This window comes from Epinephelus fuscoguttatus, linkage group LG19 (assembly GCF_011397635.1).
Source record: "Epinephelus fuscoguttatus linkage group LG19, E.fuscoguttatus.final_Chr_v1".
NCBI classification, from domain to species: domain Eukaryota; kingdom Metazoa; phylum Chordata; class Actinopteri; order Perciformes; family Serranidae; genus Epinephelus; species Epinephelus fuscoguttatus.
In genome coordinates this window covers 28052498-28072077 of record NC_064770.1, presented here as the reverse complement: position 1 = coordinate 28072077, position 19580 = coordinate 28052498, and the positions used below count along the sequence as shown (strand labels likewise).

The 19580-nt window shown below is 42.5% G+C and overlaps 1 protein-coding gene across 1 annotated transcript; it reads left to right on the top strand.

Annotated features, from left to right (window-relative positions):
- The first annotated feature begins 6350 nt into the window (after positions 1-6350).
- Positions 6351-11417, top strand: lgals2a (lectin, galactoside-binding, soluble, 2a). The gene is made up of 4 exons (XM_049562151.1): positions 6351-6476; positions 9723-9802; positions 10419-10590; positions 10785-11417. Exons 1-4 carry the CDS (start codon positions 6468-6470, stop codon positions 10929-10931), a joined length of 408 nt encoding a protein of 135 aa, XP_049418108.1. The 5' UTR covers positions 6351-6467; the 3' UTR covers positions 10932-11417.
- The last annotated feature ends 8163 nt before the right edge of the window (positions 11418-19580 follow it).

Here is a 19580-nt window from a genome sequence, read left to right as displayed (position 1 = left end):
CACTGTTGCCATGTGCACACAGGCCCGAAATACACATACATGCACAAACAGAACCTAAGCATGCATTAAATGGAGAGATGTCAGAGTGAGAAAGCTGCTTTGGACAGGTGCCCCGGGCAGTTGGGGGTTTAGTACCTTGCTCAAGGGCATCTCGGCAGTGCTCAGGAGGCAAACTGGCACCTCTCCACCTACCAGTCCACGCTCCATATTTGGTCCGGGGACTTGGACCAGCAACCCTTCAGTTCCCAAACCAACTGAACTACTGCTGCACCATTACAGCATGCTTTTATATTAATACCACCATCATAACCAGGTTTTCCAAGGACACCTCTGTACCATTTATCATGCAGTGAAATATAAAGGTCACATGTAAAGTAGTTTCCTTCATTGTAGCCATACTCTAATAGCATGAGTGGTTAGCAAAACTTAAACCACACCTCCACAATAGGAGGATACATTTGCACCATTTAAAGGTCATACTGCCAAAACCAATTAAATTTTTGTGCTTGATTTGTAACGCATGCTAAAAACAGCATAAAAAGCCCTCACAGTAGTTGGTCAAGTGGCATCAGCAATACTGCTGGTTGTATTTTAACATAATCCTAGTATAGTACTTCCTTCTGGTGTTGTCACGCTACCAGGATTTTTAACTGTGACACTAGTATGAAAAGAAACCATAATCTAATCTCATGAGTAGTGAAGAGAAGTTAAACCAGTTCTCCACAATAGGTGAAAAAAACAGTGCCAATAACAGAGTGGGAATTCCCAAATGGTTTGCTTCTCAGTCAGTGTCGTTTCATCATCCTTCTTCACTAACATTGCTCTACAGGTTGAGCTATTTTGTGTGAGGGAAAACAATGCACACGTGTTGATTATTGCCTCTCCTGTCTGGGACCTTATGGTGTCCAAAACTAGGGGAACATGTTCTGTTTGACCTTTAATGGCTGTGATCAGCTAGACAGGTTGTAAATCACCCATCTAACCCAACAAGTTACCCCCAACACCACTAACTAATATTTAGAGTGTTGATTTTTTTTCTTCTTCTAGTTATTCCCAGTGCTAAGTAAGTGAGAAGGGGTTGTCTGAAAATTCCACTTTTCAGCCAAATATTTACACAAAGGGCCCAGATCTGTTCAGTGAGTACAACATAAGTGAAATATTCAATAGTACAAACCCAATAGTCTTAAGAAGTTTTGTTTGCCATAGAGACAGAAACAATTCAAATTCAGAGTTGTAAACTGTTGCCCACAGGCCCTCTCTGCTGACGCACAAAAACACAGTGATGCTTTAATCTGAGAGATATGGAGGATATCCTCAACAGACAGCAGCACTACACAAGTGCTCTATGGGATCATATTAAATGACAATAAAACAGTGAAGCTGTCAAAAGCCATCATGTCATAACAGCTGCCTGTTGTTTACGAAGGTCTGGACTTGCTTGTAAGTAGTGAGAGCATTTCTCTGACAATAAACAACAAACACCCTGCAGGTTAGACATGTAGTACACTTTAAAAAGGGCAGATCGGGGGATGGAGGCTAGCGGAGCAGGCTCTTCAGGTATCTGACTGAAATGTGAATGAAAGTGCTCATGTTAAAGACTCTGTGTTTTACCGCAGTAGCAGCACAGCTCCAGACTGGGCATTGTTCATTGGCCAGTTGCAGAGGAAGAAGAAGTGTGGAAATAACCTAATAAAAGTCCCGCATTCAAAATTTTAATTTAATCAAAGTGCAAAAGTATGAGATCAAAATATATTCTGTAGCACTGTATTTACTCAATGCATGAAGGTATTCACATCCTGTTTTGTCATACATGTAGAAGAACCCCATGCCCACTGTCACACCAAATTTGGTATCAATCAGAGCTTGCAATATGAAATTACATGAGTTCAGGTGTATCACCTCCCATTCGCCTTGGCTTTATTTCAAACTCATTTTATTAAAGGGATGTGTCCCAGTATCTGATCTCAACTTTAGAGCTCATTTTAGTTCATTAAACATAACTACTTTTTATCAATTACGCAATATAGCTAAGGTACGACCTCGACTGAACCAGCAAGATGCTGAGAGGCTTGTTCGTACTTTTGTTTCCAGTCATCTTGACTATAGTAATGCCCTATATACTGACCCATCGCAACACTACAAACCATTCATAATGCCGCTGCCATGGTTTCAACAAAAGCTAAAAAGAGAGACCATATAACTATCATTTTACATATCCTACTCTGGCTCCCACTATCTTCTAGAATTGATTTTAAAATCCTTCTATTGGTTTATAAGGCTCTTAATGGCATGGCCCCCTCCTATATAACAGACTCCCTGTCACCATATGTCCCTCCACGAACCCTGAGATCCTCCATAGCTGCTCAAACTGTCCTTAATGTCACTACAAAAACCTCCGGGGATGCTTCCTTTAGCTACTCTACCCCAAAAACATGGGACTACCTGCCTTTGAATATCAGACGATACGGCTCAGTGGACAGTTTTAAAACGACGACCCAAAACATATCTTTTTAATATAGCCTATAAGTAGTAGCTATCTGTTTTGATAATATCAATCTGTATTTTTATTATATAATTGATTAATTAATTGATCGATTAATTTATTCTTCTCTTCTCTTACAACTTTTGCAGAAAAATCTTTATATACAAGAATCCATTTCATATGTGGGAGACCCAAGAGAATATTAAAAACATTGGTGCGTTTTATTCTACATCCAGATTCCACTCAAGATTTTTGGTGCCTTCCCATTAGCCTGCTGTTAAAAGTGAAGTTGCAAAATACCAGCCATCTGACAGCCACTGAAGTCTTGTGGTGTTGCAGCTCCTCACGGTGACCACCGGAGGGCAGTGAACACTCGTGTTTCTAAATACACTCAGGTCAACTGTTAGCTCTGCTTTTACCACCAAAGAAGATGTGAAATGTGTGTGTGTGTGTGTGTGTGTGTGTGTGTGTGGGGGGGGGGGTGATGTTCCTCCTCTGTTTATGTGAAAGATCTCTGTGTGATTAGATCTGCTGACTGTCTTAAGACTGGCTCTTGGGGTAAGAGGGAACATAAGATCTCTGTGCTGCACCAAACTTCTGATGCAACAACCACATCTCCTGGAGACAACTCATATAAACAAAGCTTCCCAGAAACATCATGTACCTAAGGACATCAACCATTCAATTGAGCCATTATGTGGTGAATGATATGATGAGGAATGCACCTGTCTGTTGCGGAGGAGGTAAATGTAGTTAAAGCTTTGGCTCGGACACTGCCAGTTTCTTGGTTTGTTTATAAATGCCGGTTGTTGGACATGAGAACAAACCACACAGTGTTTGTGAGCGAACATTCAGCGAGAACAGCCGAATGAAATTTCACAGATGTACACTTGCAAACTGGAGTGTGATTGTGAATGTGTGCTTGTCTCAGCAGATGTGATGTTGGTAATCAGCAGGCACGCAGGTCAACCAAAGGCAACTGCAGCCACATACATTATGCAATCTTTGTGGGTGTGAGAGAGAGAGGAAGAGAGAGATACTTTTTTTTTCAACAAGTGGCAAATCCTTGTGGTGACCAACAGTGGTGCCCCCACATTTTTTACATAGGCATGGCCAGATGGGGGCCACAAAAGCCATGACTAATTATCAGGTTTTAATGTGTTTTTTTATCTGTGTATGTTTGGCGATTCATCGTTCTTCAAATAGGCTGGTTGTCCTTTTCATTAAAAAGACAAACAGACAGCTATAATTTGAAGGAGCACATTGATTGCAAGGGAACAAACATTTATTGGGGGCAAGCCTTCTCAAGTTTAGGGGAGACTCGTGGGTAATTGTAGAACACATTATCATGCAGGTATCTTGAGCTGAGAGTTCAACAGAGCCCTTTGAAAACAGCCATGCCAGTTGTTACCTCACGAAAATTGAGTCTAACTTTGCAGCGTTATTAATCCCCCTTCCTGAAAACTATACCAACATGGTTGGAGGCTGGATGCCCTAGATCAGGGGTGTCAAACATACGACCCAGGGGCCAGAACTGGCCCATCAAAGGGCCCATGAGATGACTTTGCACACCTGATATTGATGCACTTGTGAAGGCTAAGAGGTGTCAGGTTTCAGGAGCAAGTTAAACAGTGAGTGGATACTTAATTTAAAATGCTGCCTCAGAGGCTTACTTACTTACTGTGGCCATATTTAAAGATATTGAACATTGTGCAATATATTGTCAACCAGCAGCGTCAGTACAAATGAATCTGAATCTGTCTTTAAACAATGTGGGTGGGAGTGGGATCCTGTTGCTTAAGCACTGAATGTTTTCAGAATGTACTAAAACAAAAGGGGGAAAAATTATTTATAGGTTATTATGCAGTGGTTTTACTTGTCCGGCCCAACTGAGATCAAACTGGGCTGTATGTGGCCCATGAACTAAAATGAGTGTGACACCCCTGTCCTAGCTTGTTAAGTTCAACAAGATAGTGCTTGTGTCCCCCAAACCTTACCCTTCATAATGCTGTAAGATCCCAATCTAAGATCCACCCACAAGAACCACACCTTGAGGACTAAACATACCGTAGGTATGCAAACATATTTTATGCTGCCAGTATGTAGACTTGCAGATGGCCTTTCCCTGTCAAACCACCCCAGGTTTTCCTTTTAGCTCCAGTCAAACATCTACAGTGAGCATATCCTCCTGAGACCCTAGTAGTAAGAGCACAATACACTAATCCATGTAAAAACAAGATGGTGGCCATCTCTGCCAAGTCAGTCTGCAGCTAGTCTGGGTGGGCGGAAGTTCGCTGCAGAGATCAGCCTCTCATTGGGCGGAACGAGCCACCCGCTGTCCCGCCCTACCACTTCCGGTTGTCATAATCGACAAACGTCCTTTACTAACTTTTGCGGTGTTTGATCTTGCGGGGATGTAGCCATTTTTCTGCCATGGTTCGCATCCTGTGTGGGCATGTTACACCAAAACCTGTTTCCCCCTGCCAATATTTTTGCAAGCGCACCATTGCTGTGGCACCGCCCAGAACAATTGTGATTGGTTGAAAGAAATACAAGCAGCCCAGGCGTTTTTTTCTCCAATCTTAAAGTGAGAGTCGGCCCAGACTAGTCTGCAGCCAATCCGGACACAGAAGTGAAAATAGGTTTAAAACCTGATCACACTTTATGGCTGAAACGTGGATTTATGATTAATAATGTTTGTAGTTTGATATGCCAACAAATTTGACCAATTTTAGCAACAGTAACAAGCTTTTATGATCATCATGTTTGAGGATGTTGGGACTTGGAGTATGGGTCAAGGAAAATTCATGCAGAGTTTCTAAATGAATGAATCACAAGATTTTTAGATTTGTTACAATACTTTTAATTCAATTTTTTATGTTCAGATTATCAGTGTTAAACTTACGCACACATTTGTGACTATTAAGATAAACCCATTGTCCCCATATGAGGACATCTTTTGTCTTGTTCAAAGACACTGTTCAGTTTTTTATACTTATCAAGTCCTACTGATCCCAAATAGCTAGGAGACATACCAAACAGAGGCTTAGGTCTCAGGAGGATATTATGGGTTGGTTTTTTTTTTACGCAAAAGTGAATGGTTTCAGTTATTTTCAAAAAACAAGCCACGTATGCAAACATTTGCACGCAGGCACCATTAACATATAAAGGCTATCATTAACACAGAATGATTGCAAGACAGATTTTATTGCACACATCCCAAGAGAGATCTAACCCAATCAGATCTCTATCAAATCCCACCACACAAATTGGAAAATAGTGTAGAAAAAGAAAGAACACATATCCTTGACAGTTGCTCCTCGTGATTCTAATCTAAATTACATTAGGCTGTGTTACACAGTAAGTGTGTGGCTCATCCCCTCATTGAGTCACAGCAGCTGTCAGTTGTATGTCAGCAGATGGAAGTTGCTGTTGCTGGCTGGGAGTCAGACATTCAGATCATTTTGAGGATTTGACTCAGTTTCAACATTTCACTTTGGCCTCTTTCTCCCCTAACTGAGGCAGACAGTCTGCTCTCAAATGCTGCCACTTGATCCTACTATAAGCTATATACAGTAAGTGCGCATTAAGGCTATTGGCTGTGCCAAATATTTAGTTGTCTCCCTGGCAACAAAAACATTGCTATTTCTGTCCGGCCCTCTGGCCTGTGTCCCCTCTCGCAGACAGACTCCACAGCAACAGGTTACAATGTAACAGCCTCATGTCAACAAATCACTAATTATCCTCACTTCACTAAGGTCTGCAAACACTTGTTAAGCACTAAATTAGTTATTTACAGTCTGTAACAACACTTTGACTTCATTGGTCGCTGCTCTGTGGTGGCCTGATTGCATTCGCTGCTTACAGTGTCACTCAGGCTGCAGGACCCTCCCACACTGCTTATATCTGGCAGGGTGCAGTAAGGCGAGGCCCTGCAGCACTCTCACTTCTCCTCAGCTGGACCTGACTGACTACATCTGCAAAGATGATGAAAGTAAGTGCGTTTTTTACAACAATACTGTGCTTGTGTTGCTTTTACTGTCTGTACTTTGTGCCTCAGATGGACGAGCAGTGTCAGGTCAGATATTTAAAAGTGGCACTAACAGCTGGTTGAGTGTCAGCTCACTCTGCCATGCTGATGAACCTGAACAGCTGAGCTCTGCTTTACCTAAACCAGCTTTTAAGTTTAACTGTATTTTGCTTTTAAGAGGTCTTGCCTTCCTAGATTGCCTTTTATGGTCAAAGTATTCACCACAGAACAGACGTACATGCTCATCAGTCACCTAATACACGTTTTTTTCAAGAGCTGCAAATGCACAAAAGATTACTCAGCTACTTAGGTTATTACATTCTTCCAGAGTAATTGTATTACACTGGAACGGAAATGCTTGTTAACATTTGTCTATTTCATTCATTCTCAGTCTCGATATCCAGAGCCAAACGCTGGCAGAAATGCATTCTGGTCTCTTTGGACTCATAAACTGAGTAGATTACAATAAAGGCCCTGTATCATTCTGGCTTTTTGTTGGCTACAGGGGTAACACGTGTTCAGAAAGGGCACAGCCAGGTCGGGGCAGCGGGTTTAAATCACATTTAAAGCTGAAATGAAATAAAGGCATCATGTGGAGGCTGGGATAGATGCTGGCTCTGCTGTAAGTCCCAGGTTTTCCTCTTGGAGTGAAGAGGTCAGCAGTGGCACATGTAATTCTATCAGGCAATGTCTCTTACACTGTAAACGCTCAATTTTGTATTGATATCACTCAGGTATTCCAGCAAGATGACATTTATTTTAGATTAAATAACTCATACCTTTAAGTATTCGTAGTTAGCTGGATGCCAGATTCTGTCCCTCAGTCAGTGGGAGGTGTGGTGAAGTGGCATCCCTTCCACAGTACAGTAGGCAGAGAGAGATGCAGGGTGACTGCCAGCTTCGCCCTCAGCCCAGCCCCGCACAGCTCAAGCCCCAGTGCCATGTGTTATCCGGGCAATTTACAGTTGGACTCTAACATGGAAAGAATTTCATACCCTTGTCATTCTATCCCTTTAGCATGCCTTTCTTGTCTGGTTGATGATTCAAATACAATTTTTCTTGGGTGGGTTTTACTCCAGATGTATCATCTCAGGTTGTGCCAGAATCAACTAATCGTCATCAACATGGCACCATATCAGCCTGAGGACTATTTATAGAGGTGTTCAGATGAACAATATTACTTTAAGTCACTAGGAATCTCCATTCTACTCCAATTCCTGTGCAAGTGTGCTGCCTGGCCATGTTAATCATTCTGACCCTGAACTTTATCAGCTAAATAAACTCCCTTTAGTTATTTTTGGTGCGGAAGTTTGCCCTCTTGTTGACTGTCCAGGGCCGTAGCAGCAAATTCTGGGCCATATGAATAAGCAGTCTCTGTGGGCCCCCCGCCCTTCCTCATTTCATCCATGTTTCTCTTGCACTCTTTTTTTTTAAATCATTCATTTTCTGTAACCGATTATTCTGCTGGGGGTCGCGGGGGGGCTGGAGCCTATCCCAGCTGACATTTGAGGAGAGGCGGGGTACACCCTGGACAGGTTGCCAGACTATCACAGAGCTGACACATAGAGACAAATAACCATTCACACTCACATTCACATTCACACCTACAGGCAATTTAGAGTCACCAGTTAACCTGCATGTCTTTGGACTGTGGGAGGAAGCTGGAGTACCTGGAGAAAACCCACAATGACAGGGGGAGAACTCCACACAGAAGGGCTCTCCCACCCTGGGCTTCAAACCCTCCATCCCGGGCTTTGAATTAGCGACCCTCTTGCTGTGATGCGACAATGCCAACCACTGTACCACCGGGCCGTAACATCGCATTCTGCGCCCTATGCATTAGCAGCCCCCCCGCCCTTCCTCTGTTGATCTGTGTCTCTCTCATGCACCTTTTGAATTACTTTTTTTCACAAAGCCAATTTGAAACTGCAACTTCCCTTTCTTGGGGCAAAACATGACATGACAGTTTACACTGGTGCTCCGGCAGCATAAGCAGTCAGTCACTCTGCTTTAGCTGTGTTTAGAGATGAATCCTATAGTGCAGGGGTGGACTAAACCATTTTCTGCTTTTTAAGGGGTGAGAGGGGCCTCAGAGAACTTCCATTATTTTATTAAGTTCACTTTTTCAGCTGTTTTATTCTGCCAATTTTAATTTGGTTATGGCACTGATTACTTAGAAATTACCAGGCTTCTCGAGGGCCCCCCTTGAGACCCACTTTTCCCTCACTACACTGCCACTGACTGTATCTAACATTGAGATTAGCGAGGACTCTCTCCAACAGCTGCAGTGCATAAAACTCACACAGGTCATTAAAATTCTTGATACTGTCCCCTGAAACGTTGGCTAAAATCAACCTCTGAAAGGCAAGCAAAAATCCCAGGTGTTGTTTGTCATATTTTCCTCAAAGGTAGGTGCAAATGATACACACACACTTACAGAAAGACAAATCACAGAAGGCTGTATTTGTGTCAAATCATTTCCTGTTCCCTTGTCACATGCTTGTATTTCGTATTTTAGACGTCTTAGAACCGAGTTTTTTTCAGTGTCTCATAGCCCTCGACTTCCTCACATGTTTAACTATATGGTGAAAAAATGTAAACCCTCACAGGGCTGCTATATTTGTACTCGTTGCCTTGGTGACAGTCGCAGTTCCCCAGATACATCATTTGACAAAGTGACAAGATGTTAAAACAGCGGTGATCTGTGTTTCACAACCCTATAATAGATTGCTCAAGTATAATTTCCTAATCATGGCACAGCTCAGTATTCCCCTGCCACATGTACAGTAGCAACTGAGCCGAGAATTTCTGCTGCGCTCAGCCTTTTTTTTTTTTCTTTCTCCACCATGTACTTGACATCCAGCATTGCACTTAGGAAAATATTACTCAGTTGAACATTCGTCCCTCATCATTTTACAACATTTTTAGCCTCTGCCAAAATCTGCGCAGAGAAAAAAGGGTCGTGGCAATGGTGAGACAGGAAAGCGCTGGAATCTCTGACCAGTCGGCCGATGGGAGTGTAATTGAAAACACATGTTGGGTAATTTCAAAGGATAAAGTGAGGATTGGAGAGTTCACTGAGGCTGCTGCTGGTGCTGCTTTTTGCCCGGAGCTGCAATAATAGTTAGATCTAGTAAAATCCCATGCTGTTTCCACACATCCACACAATAACGCACTGTATCACCATCCCACCCCTCTTTCTCTTTACAGGGTATGATTGTCAAGAATATGTCCTTCAAGGTCGGACAGAAAATGACCGTAGTTGGAATCCCCAAGCCTGACGCTACAAAGTAAGTAGTAATCAGAGAAGTAAGAGAGGGTGGCTGAGGCTAATAAAACATGGTGGTCTGTAAGAGCGTTTGCTTGGTTTCAACATTTGGGGGGCACAATTGAAACTGGGGATTTGGGCGTCCTCCCCCACAAAGTTCTTGCAACGTCCAACTTTTAATTTCCTGCATTCTGGTGAAGTTTTAATGCATCAGTTTTTGCATTTTCTGCATAAGTAAATGCTGTAAGTTTAATTTCATCAAAATCAAGCAACGACAAACACACACTTTAAATGTTGAGCCGAAAATCCCCCCAAAATCTGCCCTACTCCTCTACTACTTTCTGCAGTCATTCAGTTTCCCCATGTGGAACACCATGACTGAACTCATCACGTTGGCCACTCTTTATAAACATAGAGATGGAGGTGGAATCTGTAATCAGTTACAGTCAGTGACCACCTATTAACTTCCCCTCAGTAATGTGGGGGTGATGAAGCTGATGGTTACCAGGTGAAAAGAGCAACCACACAACCGCTGTGGTTGTCTCAATAGTTTGTGCACTTTGTGTCCTCTCGCCCGTTTCAAATGTAAGCACCTACATTAAAAAGTAATGAAATCTTTTTGTTTCTTTGTGTCGCAGTTTTGCGGTGAACATTGGGCCCAATGAGCAGGAGATTACTATGCATATCAACCCTCGTTTTAACGCCCACGGAGATGAGAATACGGTGGTCTGCAACTCTTACCAGGGAGGCAACTGGTGTGAGGAGCAGCGTGAGACAGCCTTTCCTTTCCACCAGGGAGAGGAGTTCAAGGTGAGAGGTTGTGTGTGTCTGTGTGTGTGTGTGTCTGCAGGTATGTCCCATGCCTCATTCTGTCTGTTAGTGACCTCTGTTGGAAAATGTGTGTCACTGTACCTTTGATAACAATCATCTCAGCACCAATTTATGTCATGACAGAGATCTGTAAGAGCTGCATCTTTGAATTCTTTATTCTTTCTACCGTCTAGATCGTCATTGAATTCACCCCTTCAGAGTTCCTGGTGACTTTGTCAGATGGCTCTACGATCACCTTCCCCAACCGCATGGGTGCCGAGAAGTATACCCACATCAGCTTCGATGGGGAAGTTCGCATCATAAGCTTTGAGATCAAATAAACCTCCACCCTTCCGGCAAATTCAGTTTTTCTTTTTCACTTTGTCTAGCATCAGATCGCATATAGCCCCAGCTTTTAGGTTCCTGAACACCACGTAGCAGCAGTGCCTTACATGTTTACTGTTATGCAAGAATGTAGTTGACACAACATGGATAAAGAAGATGAGCAAATGCAAAGTCATAACAGTCAGATTTACACAAGAAACACATACAGTATATTACAGCTGCACGTCCTCCCTGCACACTTGACAGGCCCACTGACTGACAAGCAAACCAAACATGAAGTAGTCCAAAGCCTGTGTTATCTGACTGTTATTTGCTCTGCAGTTTGCAGCGTTTAGGTGAAAAGTACCAGATAAAATGTGATCCATTGTTCTTTAAGGTGCCTTGAAATGCTGCATGCTTTCATGTTTTCCCTCCCAGACATTCCAGATGTATGACTGAATACAATGCTTGCCTTTACAGTATTAAAGCAAGTCCTTGATAAACATGGTCTTTGGTGACTTATTACACTTGTTAAACAAGCATAGTATCTATCAAAAAGCCTCTTCCCTGCTCAGCAAAGACACTCTATTTGTGCAACACAGATATTGGTGCTCTATAATTTAAAGGGACAGTTCACCACAGAATCAAAAATACGTATTTTTTCCTCATACCTTTAGTGCTATCTATTGATGTAGACTGTTTTGGTGTGAGTTGCCAAGTATTGGAGATATCGGCTGTAGAGATGTCTGCCTTCTCTCAAATATAATGGAACTAGATGGAGCTCGGTTTGTGGTGCTTAAAATGCCAAAAAATACAATAAAAGACTCAACATCAATGTCTCTTTCCTGAAATCATGACCTGGTTACTCAAGATAATCCACAGACCTTATTGTGAGCAGTTTCATGTAGGAACTATTTTTTCTTCTACCGAACTACACCCGCCGAGTGTGTCACTGCGCAGAAGGAAGCGTGCATCGACTCATGGACAAGACACTTGTGATAGTGCAAGATGTAAACATTAATATCGTCCTCCTCAGCTTAACTGTAATGTTAGCTAGCTTTTTGGTGCTAGGTGAGCTAGCAGTAGATGCACATGCCTGTCTGCGTGGTGACATTGTAAGTGTAGCTCAGTAGACAGAAAATAGTTCCTACATGAAACTGCTCACAACAAGGTCTGTGGATTATCTTGAGTAACTAGGTCGTAATTTCTGCAAGGAGACATTGCTGTTGAGTTTTTCAAATATATGTTTTTGATTCTTTGAGCACCACAAGCCGAGTGCCATCTAGTTCCATTATATTCGAGAGAAGGCAGACATCTCTGTGGCCGGTATCTCCAATACTCAACAGCTAACACCGAAACAATCTAGACTGATAAACAGCACTGCAGGTAAGAGAAAAAAATATGTATTTTTGATTTTGGGGTGAACTGTCCCTTTAAGATCACTGTAGTGAAACATCCACCACCATTTACTATATAACTCTTCATCTATGAGAAAAATATAGTGTTTTACATTAACATATAATTCAGCATTAACACTGATCCAGACTGGTTTGAACCTACATCCCACCTGATTGCACCAACTGAAGCTGAGCTCTTATTTCACCTGCTATGAATTCATTTGACCAGCAGGTGTTCTCAGTGAATAAGACATGAATCCTCATGCAATGAACCTAATTTCAACACAGTTTGGCTTGAAAAACCTTGATGAATCAGCAGGGCTTAATGTTAGTCCCCTTTCTTGTTCTGTAAATAGTTTCTGCTCGTGTACCTCAAGTCAAAAAATAAATAAAAATCAGTTAACAATTTCAGCCAGTAGATGTCACCATTGCTAAAGTAATGCAATTAACTTAAGGACTGTGGGGTAAATGTTCCAGAGCACACACTGGTTACAACATCTAGGTGACTCTTGAACCTATGTCAGTGTTCTCTGTGAAATCCAGCCCGTGGAACTGTTTGTGTGTGCAGAAACTGTCTGACCTTTTTTTCCGCCATTGTGTCAGAACGTATGATTCTGTATTGATTAAACATATTTCATCCATTTCTTGACAGTCGTGAAATAATATAGATGTACAACAATTAGGAGGACCTAAAGACTTCCTGTAATTGTGCAGAAGATGGTTCGACACACGGCCGTGAAGAAGATAGTGAAGTGATATCTCAGAGAAAAATCCTATAATCTGACAGCTCTATTGATCTCCTGCTGACCAGCATAATGCGCTCGACGTGGATGTGATGACACAGTGATGGAATGGAAAATCCGAACAAGGCATAAATCTCTGCAGAGGTTTTAACCAGACACCATTTTCATATATGTGTGTGTGTGTGTGTGTTTGAGAGACTCGTGAGTATTATTATAATCTAATCTGATGTAACAGAAGGCAATGTGTACGAGGCTGATTTTGGGAGTGATGGATAGCGAAGAGAAGGTGAAGAACAGAGTTTGTGTGTGAGAACAGGTTCCCACTGCTCTGATCCTTCAAGACAAAGACTGATGGTATCATGTGGGATGACCTTTCCTTTCTCTCGTTTGTCAGGACTCATTAACGGCAGCGCAATGTGAGAGTGTCTGCGGCTTTGATGCCGAGCGTACAAGTGTGTGTTTGTGTGAAGGAGTGTAAGTATGAGGTAATCAGTGCTCTGAAGCTACCTGGCGGTGTCAAAGGTGCTCTCTGGAGGGGGAGATTCAGTTGCCATGATGACCACAGTTCAGTCCCTCTCTTCTATTTCCATCCCCACATCTCTTTCCATCTCGCTCATGTTCTTTTCACCTTCTTCTTTCTCTTTGAATCTCCCTTTTTACCCACATCTTTCCCTTTTCTCTCCCATCCTTGTGTCTCTGTCATCCCTCAGCTGTAACCCATTCCTCTTCCCGCACTCTTAATTGGAAATAACTCATTTTAACACTTCCCCTCTTCATTATTTTGTGGCAGCTGAGATCGATACCTGGGGCTGTGTTGTTAGTGTACCGGTGTGTTTGTGTTTGTTCTGCATCCACTAATACTTAATCCACTTAATTTGAGCAAGACTCGAGACTCACCTCTACCCCTGACTCCTTTTGTTCAATGTTACGCATACAAATACGCAACAAATAAGAAGGTGTGTGTGTGTGTGTGTGTGTGTGTGTGTGTGTGTGTGTGTGTGTGTGTGTGAACCTGATTGACCAGTATATGTCTAGAGACAGGTGAGTGTGTGCTGTTTAGACACTGTGTGTGAAGGACAACCCTCCAGCCCTTCCACACGCATCCAATCAATCACGTTAGGGCTTTGATTAACACATTCAAATCACCTTGTTTATAGTAGGCCCTGGAGGAAAACAGACATACACACACACACACACACACACACACACACACACACACACAAACAAACTGATTTGTATAAATGTGTGTGATTTCAGCAGGCAGACAGCAGGCATATGCCATGCTGTCAGCACTCTGAATCTATCTCATGCGATGAGCACTGCGGATGTTTAACACATCCCGTGTTTCCTTCACCTGTGCCATGTCACTTATTCAGTGTGTGAATAAATGCACTGAAATGTTGTGGAATGGAATGATTCACCTCAGCTTACATAAAACCTTTGTCTATATTTAGCGCCAGCATGACTCCAGAATTCTGCACCAGAAGCTATCAGCCACACATTGAGATGTGCGTGGGCCCGCCCTGAGCTGACTGCGGTCCTGGCTTCATGTTCTGCATGCCTGCCTCACCTCAGGCTCTGTTTTTTTCTTCATCTCGGCAACATGATAATACATAAACTCAAGAGAACCTGTTGGGTTACAGCATCGTGTTGGTGTTACCTTCGGGAGTTTGGATAAAGATTGGAGATTATTTATTTGTACAGAAAGCTTCAAATGAAAACAAAGAAAGAAAACACAGCAGCTGTGCAGAAGAAGACAGAAACACGGGTGGGCTTGTAAGAGCTGTCCCCGAAGAGCGGTGAAAATCAAGTCCCACACAGAGAGGCAAGCAGCAAAAAAACAATAAAAAACAACAAAAGACAAATAAATGTGAGTTCCCTGTGTGTGGAGGGAAGGCAACTGAGGGTAAGATGTGTATGATGAGGACACGAAACATCCCCAGACACTTGTCTGCAGAGATGTTGGTTTATGGAGATTAGAATAAGGAGTGTGGTTGATGATTATATTATGCAACAAAAAAAGATTTTAAATGCAGACACCAGAGAAACAGAACGAACACAGACATTTTTTGGATTATCTAAATCAGTTTTGTCATTCTCTACAAATCAGTTGAAAGCTTGTGCAGTCTGTCAAGGACATCTTTCCATCTGTTATTATACCGAGACATAGAGTTGACTCATCATTAATTAAAGGTCCAGTGTGCAGGACTCAGGGGGAGATTTTGGCAGAAATGGAAGTATTTTTTGCTTCAGTGTGTAATCATCTGCAAATGAGTGAGCCATTTATATCTACACTGGAAGCATGTCCTCGTCCATGTAGCCGACCATGTTGCACCGCCATGTTTCTACAGTAGCCCAGAACGGACAAACCAAACACTGGCTTTAGATAGGGCCATTTGCATTTTCTCATTTCCGTGTCAGGCGAACAGGCTGGCTACATACAGACACATAGCAGACAAAAGTAAATGTTCAGTTGATGGTAATAAACTTTTTCTTAATTCACATGTTGCCTGTCATTTTTTTTGCTCTCATGTCATCTGTAATATGGTATTATGTTGTCATGGTTAGTTGCTGTCCATGCAGAGTGACTTACATTAGTTAGAAAAGTAATCTATTAGCATTAGTCAAATAAAGCAATATTTTAGTAGCCTAATAAATGAAATCAAATCAAAGTCTTGGTCAAAATCAAGTTGTAATATAAAGATCCACACTGTTGTTTAAATGCTCTGAACAATAAAATACAACATATTTCTCTGTGGCGTCAATGGTGTTTCTACATTACAATTTAAAGGGGATCATCACCTAGATTTAAATTTCCAATATGTTTTTTCCATGGCCTCGGAAAGTCTAATCAGGATTTGTTAACATGGGCTACTCTCTCCAAGCCATAAACAAAAGAAAGAAGTCTCAACTTTGTGATGTCGTTGGGTCTGAGCTGCTCCATAGACAATAAATGGTCACCTGATTTTGTGGACCCACAGAATTTTGTTTCCTCTTTCACAGCCAAATTTATTCTATTGTATTGTTCTCAGTTCTGAAATATGAAATGTACCTTCATACTCAGAACGTTCTCTGAGTGCTCACAGTGTCTTCTATAACAGTGGTCCCCAACTGGTCCAGTCATGGGGTCCAGATTTCACTGGGTCAAGGTCCACACAGTTTAATTCAGTGTCACACTTGTGGTTGGCCATGTCACCAAGTAGCTGTCCAGTAGTCACTCACTCTACAGCAGAAAACAGCACTCCAAAATAAAATCTCTGTGCCGGAAATTTGCTGCACTTGAAAATAAAGTGTGTTTTTTGACAAACTTGACATATGTGCTTGTCACTTGCGGTCCATTCAGAATGGACCCGCGACCCACTTTTGGACCATGATCCACCACCATCACAAATTTGAGTTTTAGCACTCTAGTTGTTGGATTTGGGAGAGATTTGCTCATGTTTATTAATTTATTCATATTTTCTGGACTGTTTTTTGGACCATAAGAATAAATGGGTTTAGTTCCCCTTAAACACTCATGCGCACTGTGGTGGCAAATAATGATGACAGACCAATCAATACGGTTCAATAGTATATTTATTATGTATACAATGATATTACAATAGTTGGAACAAAGTACATATACTTGCAGGTTCAAACAACAGAGTTAGATGAGTAGATGAGGAGAAGACTCGACCAGTCTCCGCCTGTGTCTCTTATATGCCAAATTGATCTCCTACCTACTGTCTTCAGCTGGGACATTGTTTCCTAATAAGGAAACATTCAGTGGTCGAATCAATCACAGTACACACTCTTCCAAAACCCTTGAGCAATGTCAGAGTGACCCAATGAGGAATGGTGAGGAGGAGGTCATTGTTGCAGTGTGTGTGTGTGTGTGTGTGTGTGTGTGTGTGTGTGTGTGTGTGTGTGTGTGTGTGTGTGTGTGTGTGTGTTTTTTTTGGTTAAAATGCGCATCTAGGTTTATCACTGACATTTGCTCCACCTGGCCAGCAGGCTAGGTGACCCAGGTGCATGCTGGGACTGGTTAAAACAGGCTATTAAATGCTTCAAAGCTCATGGTGGTGGATTCAGGTGACGTCTGCTGCGTTCACTGAGGAGCTTTTACCTGCTGTGAGGTGTTTGAGGACCTTCTGCTGTGTGTGACAAAAATCTCACTCAGCTCAAAATGTTTGAGGGACACAGAGAGGCTGAGTGGACTGGTTACACTATGCTGCGAGAAGCAATGAGCTAAAGTTGAACTTGGAGCAGATGACGATGATGATGATGATGATGATGATGATGGTGCTCCCTATCCACAGAATGACGTTCATCCAGGTGAGTAAAACAGCTTCTTAATAACTAACTCACTGTGCAGAGCTGCACATCCAGTGGTCATGGCGTTGTGTGTGTTTCTGTCTTTACACTTTAATGTGTGAGTCTGTGAGCTGCGGCTGCTGTCGACTTGATGTTGTCTTTGATGTTACATCTTTGTGTTTGCTGCTGAGAAAGTGGCAGGGTGTTTAATTAACAGTGCATTCACCCTGCTGTCCAAAGCTCTGTGTTTATTGTTGGACACTGTGGTTTGATTTTCTGAGTTTTGTCCTTTACTCTGGTTGACAGAACTGGCTGTTTATTTAAAACTGATCATTTGTATGCACAAGCTGCAGATGTTATGTGCTTGCTGTCATGATTAGAATATGTCCTGTGTATGAATATTAGTGTGTGTGTGATAAAGCGTTTTCTGTTCAGCAATTTTGTAGTTCTCCACCTGCAACTTGATATTCAAACTGGTATGACTGACATTGATATTCTTTGCTTGTGCACTGTGGCTGATAAAACCTGAGCTGAGCTGTGACCCGGACACACAGCTTGATTCTCAGACAAGTACCATATAAAATGTCTATCTATAAATATCTGTCAGACGGAGAGAGTGCCATTGTACACTTATCTCCATTTGGTGACATTAAAGGGCTTCACTGGGATCCAGCACTGGATTGCTGCTGCGTTTTACCTTAAAATGATGCTCCTTTGGTTTTGGGCAAATGTGAACATCCAGAAAAGAAAAAGAAAAGCTTGTTTGTGTCTGATTGGCTACTGTATTTTTGAGGAATGCAATGTACCAGTCGATCCGCAGAGGTGGAAACCCGAGGGAGCTTTCCGTTTTGTCCCGGGCAAACCACAGAACAGCTCTGACAGCTTGGAGAGTACGCTGTCATTGACCTGCCCTGGAGTGACAGTGCGTGTCTGTGTGTGTGTGTGTGTGTGTGTGTGTGTGTGTGTGTGTAGACGTGTATGCACAGCAGCACAGGTGACCTTTTACACAGAGCAAGCCCTTTCAAACATCTAGAATCACTCCTCAGCCACACTGCACATATCTGGGTTATATTTGAAAGCTAATGGTATCAAAGCGGCTGTTACTGCCTGCAGAAGCAGCTGAGTGAAATAGGTGAAGCAGAGACAGCATGATATACAGTATGTATCTCATTTTAGTAAAGAAAAAAAAGTGCTATCTCTGCCTGCATTCCTAAAAATATACATTCAGTAGCCACTTTATTAGGTACACCGTGCTAGTATCGGGTTGAACCCCCTTTTGGCTTTGTGTCATAGATTCAACAAGGTGCTGGAAACATTCCTCAGAGACTTTGGTCCATATTGACATGATGACATCACACAGCTGCTGCAGATTTGTCGGCAATACATCCGTGATGTGAATCTCCCGTTCCACCACATCCCAAAGGTGCTCTATCGGACTGAGATCTGGTGACTGTGGAGGCCACTGGAGTACAGTGAACTCATTGTCATGTTGAGATGATTTGAGCTTTGTGACATGGTGCGTTATCCTGCTGGAAGTAGCCATGAGAAGATGGGTACACTGTGGTCATAAAGGGATGGACACGGTCAGCAACAATACTCAGGTAGGCTGTGGTGTTTAAACCATGCTCAGTTGGTACTAAGGGGCCCAAAGTGTGCCAAGAAAATATCCCCCACACCATTACACCACCACCAGCAGCCTGAACCGTTGATACAAGGCAGGATGGATCCATGCTTTCATGTTGTTTACACCAAATTCTGACCCTACCATCTGAATGTGGCAGCAGAAATCCAGACTCATCAGACCAGGCAACGTTTTTCCAAACTTCTATTGTCCAGTTTTGGTGAGCCTGTGTGAACTGTAGCCTCAGTTTCCTGTTGTTAGCGGACAGGAGTGGCACCTGGTGTGGTCTTCTGCTGCTGTAGCCCATCTGCTTCAAGGTTGGACGTGTTGTTGGTTCAGAGATGGTCTTCTGCAGACCTTGGTTGTAACCAGTGGTTATTTGAGTGACTGTTGCCTTTCTATCATCTTGAACCAGTCTGGCCATTCTCCTCTGACCTCTGGCATCAACAAGGCATTTTCACCCAGAGACCTGCTGCTCACTGGATATTTTCTCTTTTTGGGACCATCCTCTGTAAACCCTAGAGATGGTTGTGTGTGAAAACCCCAGTAGGATTTCAGGTGTACCTAAAGTGGCCAGTGAGTTTATATACTGTACACTGTGTGTGTGTGTGT

Excerpts from the sequence above, each read along its gene's own strand:
- lgals2a (XM_049562151.1), top strand. Across the intron at positions 9,803-10,418 it reads CCCAAGCCTGACGCTACAAA|TTTTGCGGTGAACATTGGGC; the intron begins GTAAGTAGTAAT and ends TTTGTGTCGCAG. Across the intron at positions 10,591-10,784 it reads ACCAGGGAGAGGAGTTCAAG|ATCGTCATTGAATTCACCCC; the intron begins GTGAGAGGTTGT and ends TCTACCGTCTAG.